The 12,055-nt window shown below is 49.1% G+C and overlaps 1 protein-coding gene across 6 annotated transcripts in view; it reads right to left on the minus strand.

Moving 5' to 3' along the window:
* The window catches only part of PAPPA2 (pappalysin 2), an 87,759-nt gene that overhangs the window by 51,363 nt on the left and 24,341 nt on the right, over positions 1 to 12,055 (minus strand). For all 6 annotated transcript variants that reach the window (XM_064719468.1, XM_064719467.1, XM_064719471.1 and 3 more), the window contains exons 3-5: positions 8,652 to 8,797; positions 1,374 to 1,667; positions 566 to 758 (exon numbers count right to left, since the gene is read on the minus strand). In XM_064719468.1, coding sequence (XP_064575538.1) covers positions 566 to 758; positions 1,374 to 1,667; positions 8,652 to 8,797 — 633 coding nt within the window. The remainder of the gene's footprint in view (positions 1 to 565; positions 759 to 1,373; positions 1,668 to 8,651; positions 8,798 to 12,055) is intronic.

Below are 12,055 nucleotides of genomic sequence, written 5' to 3' on the forward strand. Positions count from 1 at the left end.
GGTGGAAACTGAAATCTATTAGTAAGAGGGGCTGCTGAATAGAGACACTGGTGGTGTTTCCAGGTCCTGGTGACTCCCTTAGTGGGGAATAGACAGACATCCACCCAACACTCATGGCTGTGCACTCCTCAACAGCCAAACAGCTCTGGCTCCTTGGCATCATTTCTCTGGCTTGAAAAGTTTCCTGACTTACCCCCAGTTAGCTGCTCTGCGAGCCCATGACAGCGCTGGGAACGAGACCCAGCTCTTGCGGTTCAAGCTCCCTGCCTTAACCACAAGGCTGCATTTCCTCCTGGTAAATAGCTACTTTATACAATAAGTGCTAAATGAAGCTCATTTTTCATCCCCTGATTGCACTCTGGGGTTTTTGGGCTGGCTTTGCCTGCTGATGCTCTCTGGCTTCCCCTCCCGGCACCCCAAGAGCGGGAAGCTTGCAGGAGAGCCCATGTGCCAGGGGGCCGTGGCAGCAGCCTGGCTCTGGTGCCCCAGGGCTCTGCAGGGTGGGAAGGGGAGCACAGAGACCCCGTGTCCCTTGCTGTGCAAGCCCAGGAGCACGGTGCCTCACCTCTCGTGCAGGACGCCGCTGATGGGAGGCAGCCAGTAGATGCTGAGGGAGTGCTGAGTCTGCCCGGTGACCATGGGGGGGATCGGGATGGGCGCTGGCTTCCTGCTGTGTCCCCAGTGCTGGTACACCAGGTCCAGGTAGCAGTGCATGCGGGCCACCTGGTTGGGGGTGAAGCTGTTGGTGCACTCATCATCTGGGTACAAGAGAGGGCCGAGAGTTAGGCCATGCCAACATGCACCCTTTGCTCCTGGATAAACTTTTTCGGGGACTTCTAGGGAGGGCTGCTGTGCTGCCGGGGCTCTCTGGTGTCGTGTGTCCCCAAAGCCACAAGATGGCACTGCCACAGCGGCTCCAGGTCCCCGCACCTGGGCAGTGCCACCGCAGGAGGGTCAGCCTGGGGCATGGAACTGCTCCTGCAGCTTTGCTACTCCTGGCATGGCAGGGGAAACGCCAGCCCCCTGGGCATGCCTTGGGAACTATGCCAAAAGGGGTCAGGAGGGTATTAATATTAATAGTAACAACAACAACTACTACTCCTACTACTTCAGGACTGGAGAACAAAGGCACACACGGACAAGAGCAGCCTTGGTGCATGCCCAGCACCCTACTGGCAGGAAGAGAGGGATGGATAGAAACAGCCAGAGGGAAGAAAGTGTTTAAGCAGCTACTGCAAGCACTGCCTGACATCCCAATCCACCAGGAGGGTTCCCTGCTGGTTAGGGAGTGAGGAAAGGCACTACTGATGGAGGGAAACCCAAGTTTTAAGGAAGGTGACCCCCTGTGACTCCCAGCAAGGATTACTCGTTACCTGTGTAACTCATGTAGTTGTTGAAGGGTGTTCCTGTGAAATGTGTCTGGCCACAGGTGTCATTGGTGGGGTCTGGATCCCGACAGAGTTTATTCTTTGGGGTGGGGGCAGTGTCAGCACAGAGGTCTCCTGTCTCCATGGATGGAGTGGTCTCCCTGCAGGGATCATCACAAGACTCCCTCTCGCTCACTCCCTTGAAGACGTGGTAGAGCCCAAGGACGTGCCCCACCTCGTGGATCATGGTGTTGGTGTGGCCAGGCATGCCGTAGTAAGCAGGGTTGAGGACAACTCCACCTGGAATTGCAAGTACAGAGAGCACCATTGCAAGAAAGGGACAGTGGGCACCTGTCACTACTCACCTGGGAGAGGTAAAACTCCGCTCGTTGTGCTTCCAGACGAGGGGCCAGATGGAGATCCAAAGATGGACACACAAAGATGGAACTATTCAGCCTCTCATAGGATAGGAAGAGGCTCCTTTGCCCTCTTGGGTTGGAGCAGGGTGGGTGGTTTTTCTCTATTCCCCCCCACTCTATTCCCCCTCAATATCTTCCATCATTTCAGCTACTGCTGCCCTCTGCATCTTTTAGCACAGTTGGAATTCAGTGTCTGCTTTGGATCACACAGCTCCAAAGGAGGTTTAGAGCCAGAGCACCACATTGAGCCATGCTGTGCCTTTACAGGGATCATCTTTTGAAGCAGAGGACAGAAGTCCCTCCCTGGCCCAGACAGTTGTCTAAGGCAGGCCAGCTGCCCTGGCAGGTGAGGACAATAAGGTGATGAGCCATGTCCCAACACACTTAGCTGCACCAACTAGAAGCCAGATTCAGCCAAATCCACGTGGAGATTGAGGTGCACTATCCCCAGCCCCTGCTGAGAAATTCAAGCCAAAATCCACGTGGAGATTGAGGTGCACTACCCCCAGCCCCTGCTGAGAAATTACCCATGACCTATTGCTTCCACCTCCAAACCAGACTCTGTGGGGTAAACTAAAAGTGTCACGAGGTATTGTTCAAATCCACTAAGCTTCTACCACAAACCTGACCCAAATTCAATGTATTTTGGAGTGGGATTTCCCAAGACATATCTTCTGAAGATCTCTTCCTCCCCTTCAGAGGGGTCTGCATGTGAGCAAGGGGCAAATCAACCCATCAGGATCCTCACAAACCAGCACACACCTACTCCTCTTCACTGGGGTACCCCAGTCCCTGACTGACGGGGACACAAGAGGGGCAGCTTGTCTCCAATCCAGTTGGGTGCAGGTTCAGCTGTCAAAGATGTTGGAGCATGGGCACAGGTAAGTCCCCCAGAAACTGCCCCAGAGCTGCCACCTCATACCAAGAGCAGCAGCATGGACAGGAGCCATGATCATCCTGCCCTAAGCTGAACTGTGGCTGCAGGGCAAGTGGTTTTTCCTTTCCTTTGAGCCCATCTGTGATAGGAAGAACAAGGATCAAGGATAGTGACAAAAGCCAGGTGGAACAGAGCCTTCCCTTTGCTCACTGCCAGCATCTCCAGCTCCTGACCTGGGATGCACACCCTGTGCTGATGGCTCTGTACCACATCTGCTAGGAAACTGTCCACAGAAGATGCTCAAAAACAAAAAAAAAAAAAAAAAATTGCTTCGCTGGCCTCCTTTTATTCGCCTCCTTTATTTTGTCCAGTTTAAAATTGCTTTGGAATCTCTTCATTTTTCTCCTTGTTTTGAGGTTTTTCACTGGCCATTTCCCCCCTTTTTCTCTTCTCATTTTCACACTCCATCCACTTTTTCATGCTGCCTTACAGTGGAGGAGCAAGGGCTGGGAAGCATCAACAAGACAGGGGGGCTAAAAGCAGACCCCAGCATGTGCCCAGGCTGACTCCAGGCAACCCCTCCATACCTCAGGAGGCTGTTTTTACACAACTACTTTTAACCCAGACAGCTTGGATGGCAGTGTGGTGAATAGTTGGCTCCAGCACAGCTTGCTCCCTCCTTTGCAGGGCCCTGGAGGATTTACTGTGCCAGCTACCTCACGGCAGAGCCTCTGCTACTGCATCTCTGCTGCTGATGATCACTGCCCTGCCAGCAAAGTTAGAGCTGGCAGGTGGCCACAGTGTGATCCTGTCTCCAGCCACACAGGCTGCTTGAAATCTGCTCCTGGATCAGCTCCGTGCACTCATGTCCTCGAGTGCAGGGCATTCCTTCCAAGAGAGGGTTTTCTTCAGACCACAGTGTCCCTGGCAAGGCACCAGCAGGTCTGTGACTCCCTGGGGGAGCCACGCTGGGTGAACACCGAGCTGGGGGCTGGGAAGGGACCTTCAGAGACTCCCTGAGCAGTTCTCTCCAAGCCCTTCCAACAAGGGGTGGAGAAATGAGGGTGGCATCTTCTGCGGAGCACCCTGCGTGTGTGGCCCATGGAAGAGCTGAGAGGCACCACTGACCTGTCAAGTGGCACCGTTTCTTAGCTCAAAATTCATGTTTATTGCTCTTCCTTCCCACAGTGTGGATCTTCTGTCCAGGGCTCGAGGCAAAGGATGGGTCACACAAAGTAGCTGCATTCCCTTTCTTCCTAGTTGTGAGACAAGAGAGCAAAGGACTTTGCATCCCATCAGTCAGCTCTTGACCCTTTAGTTGCCTGGAGACGGACAAGAAGGCACAGAGGCTGAAAAATCCTTCTGGGACCTTCGTGTTCTGTCCTGTCAACTCTTAGGTTTCTGGAAGCCATCACCCTCTCAATTACCACCCTAGTAAATGCTATAGATAGCAAAGGGCATCCCATTGATGGGAAACCCAGTGGGCACATAAAAGAAAAGCTGCTTCTCATTTCAATCAAAACAGGGCATGAGAGAAGAGAGAACAGAAAGAAAAGGCATCTCTACAGCCAAACCCAAGCTTGAGCAAGGCAGGGGGCTGCCTGCCCAAAGGTCTGGAAGGAGGAATGTGCACACAGAAAGAAAATAGTGTTCATAAACAAGTAAATGAGATGTGAAAGCCCTGCATGCATCCTGCAGCAGTAACCACAGGGAAAAGGGCTGGGCACCAGGGGCACAGGGCATCCTGGGACCAGGCAGCCAGCCCTCCTCCCTGCAGAAACCCAATGCTCTTCCCATGTGGTGGAATAAATGGGATTCCAGTACAGGGGGGCAGAGAGCTGTCACAAGAGAGGGATGCCAAGGCCACAGTACCCTGTCCCCTCCTCTCTGCTGGCTTCCCCTATTCCATTCCTCCCCCACACTCCACAAGGACGATCATATTTTTAGTACTCATTTTAACAACTAATTAAATGGCAGAATTAGAAACAGCCTGAGAACTCTGCCTTCCAGAACATCCCTATCCCTTCATTCCCTGTCCCCACTGCTCCCTGATGAGCTGGGAGTGCTCCCAGCTTTGGACCAGGAAGTTCTATTTCCCCTCTGCAGGATCCTGGCTGTGAAGGCAAGATGTGGAAGTGTTCATAACATCCCAACAGGACCACCCTCCCTTCTCTCTCTCCACTGCAGATCAGGCATTCCCTTCTCACCTCTGCCTCCTCCTACCCTGGGCAAAGGGCTAAACTGGGCTTTCAGTGCCTGGGAATCAGCTAAACTGGGCTTTCAGTGCCTGAGAATCAGCTAAACCGGGCTTTCAGTGCCTGGGAATCAGCTAAACCGGGCTTTCAGTGCCTGGGAATCAGCTAAACCGGGCTTTCAGTGCCTGAGAATCAGCTTAAGGAGGTTCACAAGGTCAGCATTCACACAACAAAGCTAAAAACTTCCATATCCCTCTGGTATCAGGGGGGTCCAGTACTGCAAGGCAGGTGAACCAGAGACTTCTTTGGACTTGCTGACCCAACCACATCCAGGCAGCTGGAAAGATTCCTCAACACCTTGTCTCTCCAGCTGCAGAGCTGGTAATGTCCCCAGGGCCGCTCTGATAAACCAACAAGAGATGCCCAGCCCATCAGATTTGTGCTGGTGTAGACTGTGCTCCTCCTCTACACCCACAGCCCTGGAAGCTCCTGCTCCCAGGACATTCTCTACTGCTGGCCAGGATCTGTGGCAATGCTGAAGGACTCCTGCCCAAGCCAGTCCCAAAGAAGCCAACCTGCTCCTAGGTCAGGGCTATCCCAGAGGACATTCCCAAGAAACCACAGGACCTTTAAACAGTGAACCACAAAGCTGAACCTGCATTGCAGGGCCAGTCTTCCCCAAACACTGAGTCAGAGCCATGAATGGAACAAATGCATGACAGTTAGTCAGACAGGAAGATGCCATTGCCTAAGGTACCTCGGATGGGAGGGCTGGCCCTCCCTCAGCATCCACTGACCTCTGCCAGATATATGAGCTGGCCTCAGCTTATATAACTACAGAAAGTATTTATAACATCAAATGTTCACCATTCCCTTGCCTTTTCACCACGTTTATGCAGTTCACATGCAGCTACACACGAAGTTCAAAGCATCTGCATTATTACATTACTGGGTTTTTTGAACAAGGCTTTCCACCACAGAAAGTTAAGGATTTTTTTTTTAAAGGAATTTCTTCAACTCCTTCTGCTTTGTAGTTAAAAATATTTACTTCTAAGTTCTCAGAAAACTCATTCGAGACTCCAAGAAATCTGAATTTGTGAGGAACTCACTGTGATTATGGTGGAAAGACTGAGACAGACAGTATAGTCACAGGGAGTGGTGCAAACAGACCTGAGACCTACCTCTGCTGCTTGCTGGCAGCAAGTTTTCTTTCTCTGGGAGCTCCACAGCAGCTGAAACATGGTCTATAGAAATTTCATAGACCACTTCAGCCACTCCAAGCCAGTAATCGTCTTTTATGCTTCAATGAAAGTAGTTGTTGTTGGCTGCATTATTGGTAAACTATCCCCAAGCCTTCAGAAAGGTTGCCTGAAAATTAAATTTCCTCAGGAAAAAAGTCTGGAGGAGAGCAATAGAACTGTAGGTAAGCAATATATGAATGGTCAAGTACCTTCTGGTAGCCCCAAAGAAGCATTGTGAAGAGAAGGGGATGAAAAACGAAGTTCACTGAAGACTTCCAGAAGGTGATGACACCAACAGGAAGGTGAGGTCGACCCTCCTGAGAAACATACTCAAAACCATGAAAAAATGGTTTATAAGGAGATTAAAATCCAGGTGGCAGATTAAACAATTTCTAGAGATGGAGATGATGGAGAACAATCTAGTGATCTTTGGGCTGTGGCAAAGTATTAAAATAGCAAAAGGGAAGGCAGCTGGAGAAGAAAAAGTCTCATGATGCTTCTCCTGAAAACATCTAAGAAAGCACAGTTCAGAGAAACACACAGAGCAAAATCTGACCAAGACTCTCTGCAGACAAGAGGCAGTTTGGCTTCTCAGACAAGCCAAGGAACCAATTTGATTCATGCAGAGAACTAAAGCATGGAGGGTCTGTAGGTCTGCAGGGAAAAATCAGCATGGCATTTCTGCTCCATGGGAGCAGACAATGGCCAGAGGGGTGCAGGTGATGTGTGCTGATGCTAATATTTTAAGGTCAGGATAGACAGATTAGCAAGATTTAGCACAAGGAAAGGAGTCTGTCTTTTTGGAGACAGGCCCCTCTCTTGTGTATAGACCTGTCTCCACCCCTGGCCATAGCTAGGTCCTTAAGCTCCGGAATTTTTCACAAACTGCCATTAACTCCTCCCAAGGCTTTTCCTTCTCTTTACTCACTGCTTTCCTTTCACATCTACACTCAGATGCTCCATTAGCCTCTAGTGAGAGCTTTTGTCAAAAGCCACATATTCATGGCCTCCTCAGTCCTGAGTATCTCCTGTGCGGGACAATAATGTACATTGTGCATGGTACAAAGCAAATGATGATGTGGTGCAGCTCACTGTTAAAGGAGAACAGAGTCCACCACTCGCCCTCCCCAGCTCATTAAATCTAAAACCAAGGACAGCCTTGAACCAAAGTCTTCAGCTCATGCCAGAGACTCAAAAAAGTTCAGATCCAGCTTCATACTTCACAGCTCTGGCACCAGAGTCAAGACAACACCCCTTTTCCCCTGAACCTCCACACTAAAGCCCTGATCCAGCATTTCCAGATGGTGCCATGTGTCATCTCCCTGGCTGGACACAAGCTCAGAGACTGGAACTAAACGAAGGCTTTTGATGAGACCAGTCACCCCAATTACCCCTCTGTACAACGGCTTGCAGGCCATTGGGAGAGGTCTGAGGGGAATGTGTGTGGCTGAAGCACTTGCTGCAGTCAGATGATTGTCAAGCTGAGCCTTGGAAGTGATTTCTGGAAGCTGAAAGAATAAATTTCATGGAGATTTGCCTTCCTCAACAAGCAGCTGTAGCAATATGCTATCGAAAAAACAGCCCTGAAACTCATTGAGGGAGGGAAACTGGCACAAAGGAACTTTGAAACAGGTCTTTAACAGCAGTATAAAACTTTTCAGGGTTGAACATCACGCACTTGTAAAAGCAGAAGGTCTAGGTCTGCTGTGCAGGTGTCGGGAGTAATTATTTCCAGTTACTTATTGAGAAACACTTTAGACATTTTGACTGCAAAATGTAAAGGGCTTTGCCAGAAAACTCCAACAACTGAAGAGGTGGTAGGAGAGGCAGGAAGAAGTGAAACAACAGAAATAGCAGAAAATGCACAAAACAACCACATTCTAGGGAACCAGCAGACGTTTTGGCTCTTTTGCAGCCTACGAGGACTGATGACCTTAAGGGTCCGCCCTGAATCCTCTGAGGCCAAGGAGAACCTTGCCTCCAGCAGGTAGTAGGCCAAGTTATAAAAACATGGTAAAATTTGATAGTTATCCTCACACTTGCAGCTGGATTCGGAAGTGGCCAGTTTTGGCTGCTGCCTGGGCAGCCCTGGAGCTGCTGAAATCAGCCATCTCAGCTCTGAAAACACTGACACTTCTGGTTTGTATCTGTTTGCTATTATGTGCCGCAGAGTGAAATTCACTGTCTCCAGCATACTAAAAGATAGACCTTGAACGTTCAGGAGAAACCAAATGTGAGTAGAACTCTCTCCAGAGCCTGCACTTATGGTAAAACTGTAGTCCCACTACCTTCACCATCAAAAGTTTCTCATAACAATGTTGAAGCCCCTTGTCAGTGGGTAATCTCACAATCCTACCCACATGGATTCAGAGAATAGACAGCTGTTTTCCTTGCAGCAGCAGCTGTTGGTACAACCAAATCCTGTTATTGTGACCTTCGTATGAAACATCCACAATGTTGAGGCACAACACATCCACCTCTATTTACCAAGTCGAGGAAGAGAGAGGAAAACCAATAATTCTGGGACCCCAGGAATGGGATAAGTTACTTACCCAGGTGACTGAGGGCCTCTTTGTCCCACGGCCAAGTGGCAGCACCAGCCAACTCTTCCCTCACCGAACTGGCAAAGTAAATATTGAGGAAATGGGTGCTGTTCAGCTTCAGAGCCTCCTTCAGCTCCTTCACACTCATGTAAGCCCTGAAATGTCAAAAGAGAGGAAATATTCATCACACATTCTAAACAGAGCGAGGAGGAAAAGTGGGAGCCACTCAGAGACATCCTACAAAGGAGCATTGGTGTTCGGGGCCCTGTGGCCCGGAGTGGCAGGCTGGCTCCTGAAATTCCGCATTGTGCAGGATGCCTCCCAGCCCCAAGCTGGCATCAGTGCCAACTCGGGCTGGTTTGACAGTGCCAAGTGGCTCCTGCAATCAGGAACCTGGGCTGCTGAGTTTTGTTTGCCAGGGAAAAGGGCTGGCATTGGTGCTCAGAGGCCTGTGATGCTGAGTGGCTGGCCGTCTGCTACAGTTCTGAAAACTACAAAGCCCAGAGCTCCAGGCACACTGCAGCTGCAAAAGGCATCCCAAGGGCAACTAAAAACAGGATTCTCCCCTGATCCAAGCTGCCACCATTGCCAACTCAGGCTGGTTTGACAGTGCCAAGTGTCTCCTGCAAACTGACATGAGGAACCTGGGCTGGTGAGTTTTGTTTCAGAGGGAAAAGCGTCTGGACCAGACATGGAGACATCCTCAGCTCTGAAACCGAGAGCGTGTTAAAGCACTGAAATATTCAGCATTTCCACAGGATGTCCTGTGACACTGCAAACTCTGCTCTGTAAGGTGCAAGTTCATGTAGTGAGGGGTTTGGGTGTGGGTGGAAGGCACTCATGCAAACCTGAAGAAGTTTTGCTCATTACAGTAGCTTTGTTGGTGAGTTCTACTCCTAGACAAGGCTTTCCAATTATGGCGACAAAAGAAGCTACACAAAATATGAGAATAAGTAATAAAATATGATAAAACAGGAGGAGAAAATATGAGAGGAGAAGGAAATGCAGAGTTTGGTCCTGCTAGGGAAAAGAGAAGGGGTTTGGCATCACAAAAGCAGAATTTGAGTTGGAAGGAGAGAAGATTTAATCCGGAACTCCAACTGCTTCTAACAAGGGTTTTTCAGGGGCTGCCCCTCATATGGGGCAAGAGAGGAATGGACATCACACCTCACTGTTGGGAGCAGAGAGGGTTTGTCAGCTGAGAAGTGTCTTCTCTGGCTTCCCTAGCCTATCTGGCCTTCCATTCCATCCCTTTCCCCAGGAAAACCAGTATGCCAGAGATGGCAGTATGTGGTAAAAACAAGGGTGTCCCAGCAGTGCTTAGGCACATTTCTCATCAAAACACATCCCAGGGAATAGCACAAGGATAAGTATGAGCAAAAGGTGTCTTGGAACACACTCAAAAAAAAAAAAAAAATTAAAAAAAATTTCTTGCAGCTCTGCTCAAAATGGACCTTGGAGAAGACTACCCCCTCTGCTCATGATCTGGATCTTTCAGATGAGGTTTGGGATGTCTACAGGAGCCAGCAGAGGAAAAAGCAAGATTTCCCAAAATAAGCTTAATGAGAAGAGGGTAATCTCTGGAGCCAGATTCATCAAAGGGCAAGTTTAGAGGGGAAAGTCTCCTAACAACACTTCTGGCAGTCTCTCCTCCTGTCTTCAGAACTGGGAATAAAGAGTTGAAAACACACTGGAATGTGATATCCAAGACATCCATTTCTAAAGGCCACAGGAAGGTAATGGGCTAGGAAAGGTGGGTAGCAGTCAGGAAATTTAGGTTCCACTCTTTCCTCTATGTGAGGGTTTCTGCACAGGTCAAAAGACTGTATCACATTCACGAGAACATCAACAATCCCAGCATTGGTCTTTAGGGAGTTTATGTCCTCAACTATGCAAAACAATCAAAGTCTAACCTAATATCAGCAATAATAATAATAGCAATGGAATTTTAGGGTCTTGGACTGTGCTGCAAATGTCAGGTACCCTTTTAAACGGACTTCAATGATCCTTGTGGGTCCCTTACATCTTAGGATATTGATTCTATAAATTAAGTGGTACCATTTCCACCATCTCTGCCATCAACCTCATGGGCTGAGACATGCTTAGGACAGGTAGCAGACATTATCTCCACATTTCTATGACTTGTCTCTAAGTCTTCAAAACTTAAAGACCCTGACCCACAGTTTGTGAAGCCATTCATTTAAGAGATTCTGAGCAAGACAAAACAAAAAAACAACTCATGGAAAGGCTTTAAATACATCACTGTGGAATGATGATGGAAACACACCAGTGTGGAAATATGTCATAAGAATGACTAAACCTGCAGCATGAGGCCAACAGCAACATTAAGGTGGTGGAAAGCATTTCATTTATTCCCATGCTTCCAGGAGCAACTGGCACCTTTGAGTTGTGTGGAGAGATTCTGAAGGGAGCACAGCTGTTTCTGTACACTGGGCTCACCATGAAGGAACACCAGCTCTGTTTGAACAAGCTGCTTCTGGTGGGGTCCTTTAGCAGTGATGCCCATTAGTGTATTCCTCACTACATGGGATGACAGACAGGAGGATGGAGCTGAGGATGGGCTAAGGGGAAAAAGGCACATTCTCATCTCAGATGTGAAGTAAGAAAGGAAACCCTTTTCCTTTCTTGTTTGAAATGGCAAGATCCCTAGTCAAGCTGTTACACCAACAGGCTTATTTAGAAAGAAAAAAGTTGCTACAGCAAATTGAAGAGAAGAAGAAAAAAATGGAAAAAAATAAAGGATTCCAGAAATAAACTAGAGCACGGTGGCATGTGGAACAGAGCTGGGAAAACCGAAGGGCTATTTCCCTGGACCTGAAACAGCAAAGGCTTTCAGAAGCCACTGCTGACTTGGGAGGTGTCAGATAATCAGGGTCTTCTCCCTGCCTCTCGCCTACCAGTGAACCCCAAAAGACCATCCCAGGCTGGAGGCATCTCACCCATGTTCCCAGGAGCTCCGAAGACTCAGTTACTTCAGACAGATCTTGGCTGGGCTATGCGGTGAGATGAGATGACCAGCTTGTCTTCACCAGGCCCTGAAATCTCCCACCACAAAGCAGCATTCCCAGAACACTTTCCCCAGCCACATCAGCTTGTGGAGAGAAAACTCTCCCAACCGGAAAGGACAAATTAGGAGAACTCGATCCCTTGCCTGTGATGTCTGGCCTGAGCATCCCAGACACGCGCCACGCTGACGCCACCCCTCCAACCCAACCAAGGCGGGAGCAGGCCGGGAGGAACAGATAGTGAGAAGGATAAACAAACCTGAAGGACATACTTGTGGCATGACTCGGAAGGAATAGAAGCAAAAATTTCATAGAAATAGAGCATAAGGGTGGGGAGGGGGGAGAGAAAGTCTCCTTCACTCATCAAAGCTGCTCGGGGGACACAGA

The sequence above is a fragment of the Zonotrichia leucophrys genome, chromosome 8 (genome assembly GCF_028769735.1).
Source record: "Zonotrichia leucophrys gambelii isolate GWCS_2022_RI chromosome 8, RI_Zleu_2.0, whole genome shotgun sequence".
NCBI classification, from domain to species: domain Eukaryota; kingdom Metazoa; phylum Chordata; class Aves; order Passeriformes; family Passerellidae; genus Zonotrichia; species Zonotrichia leucophrys.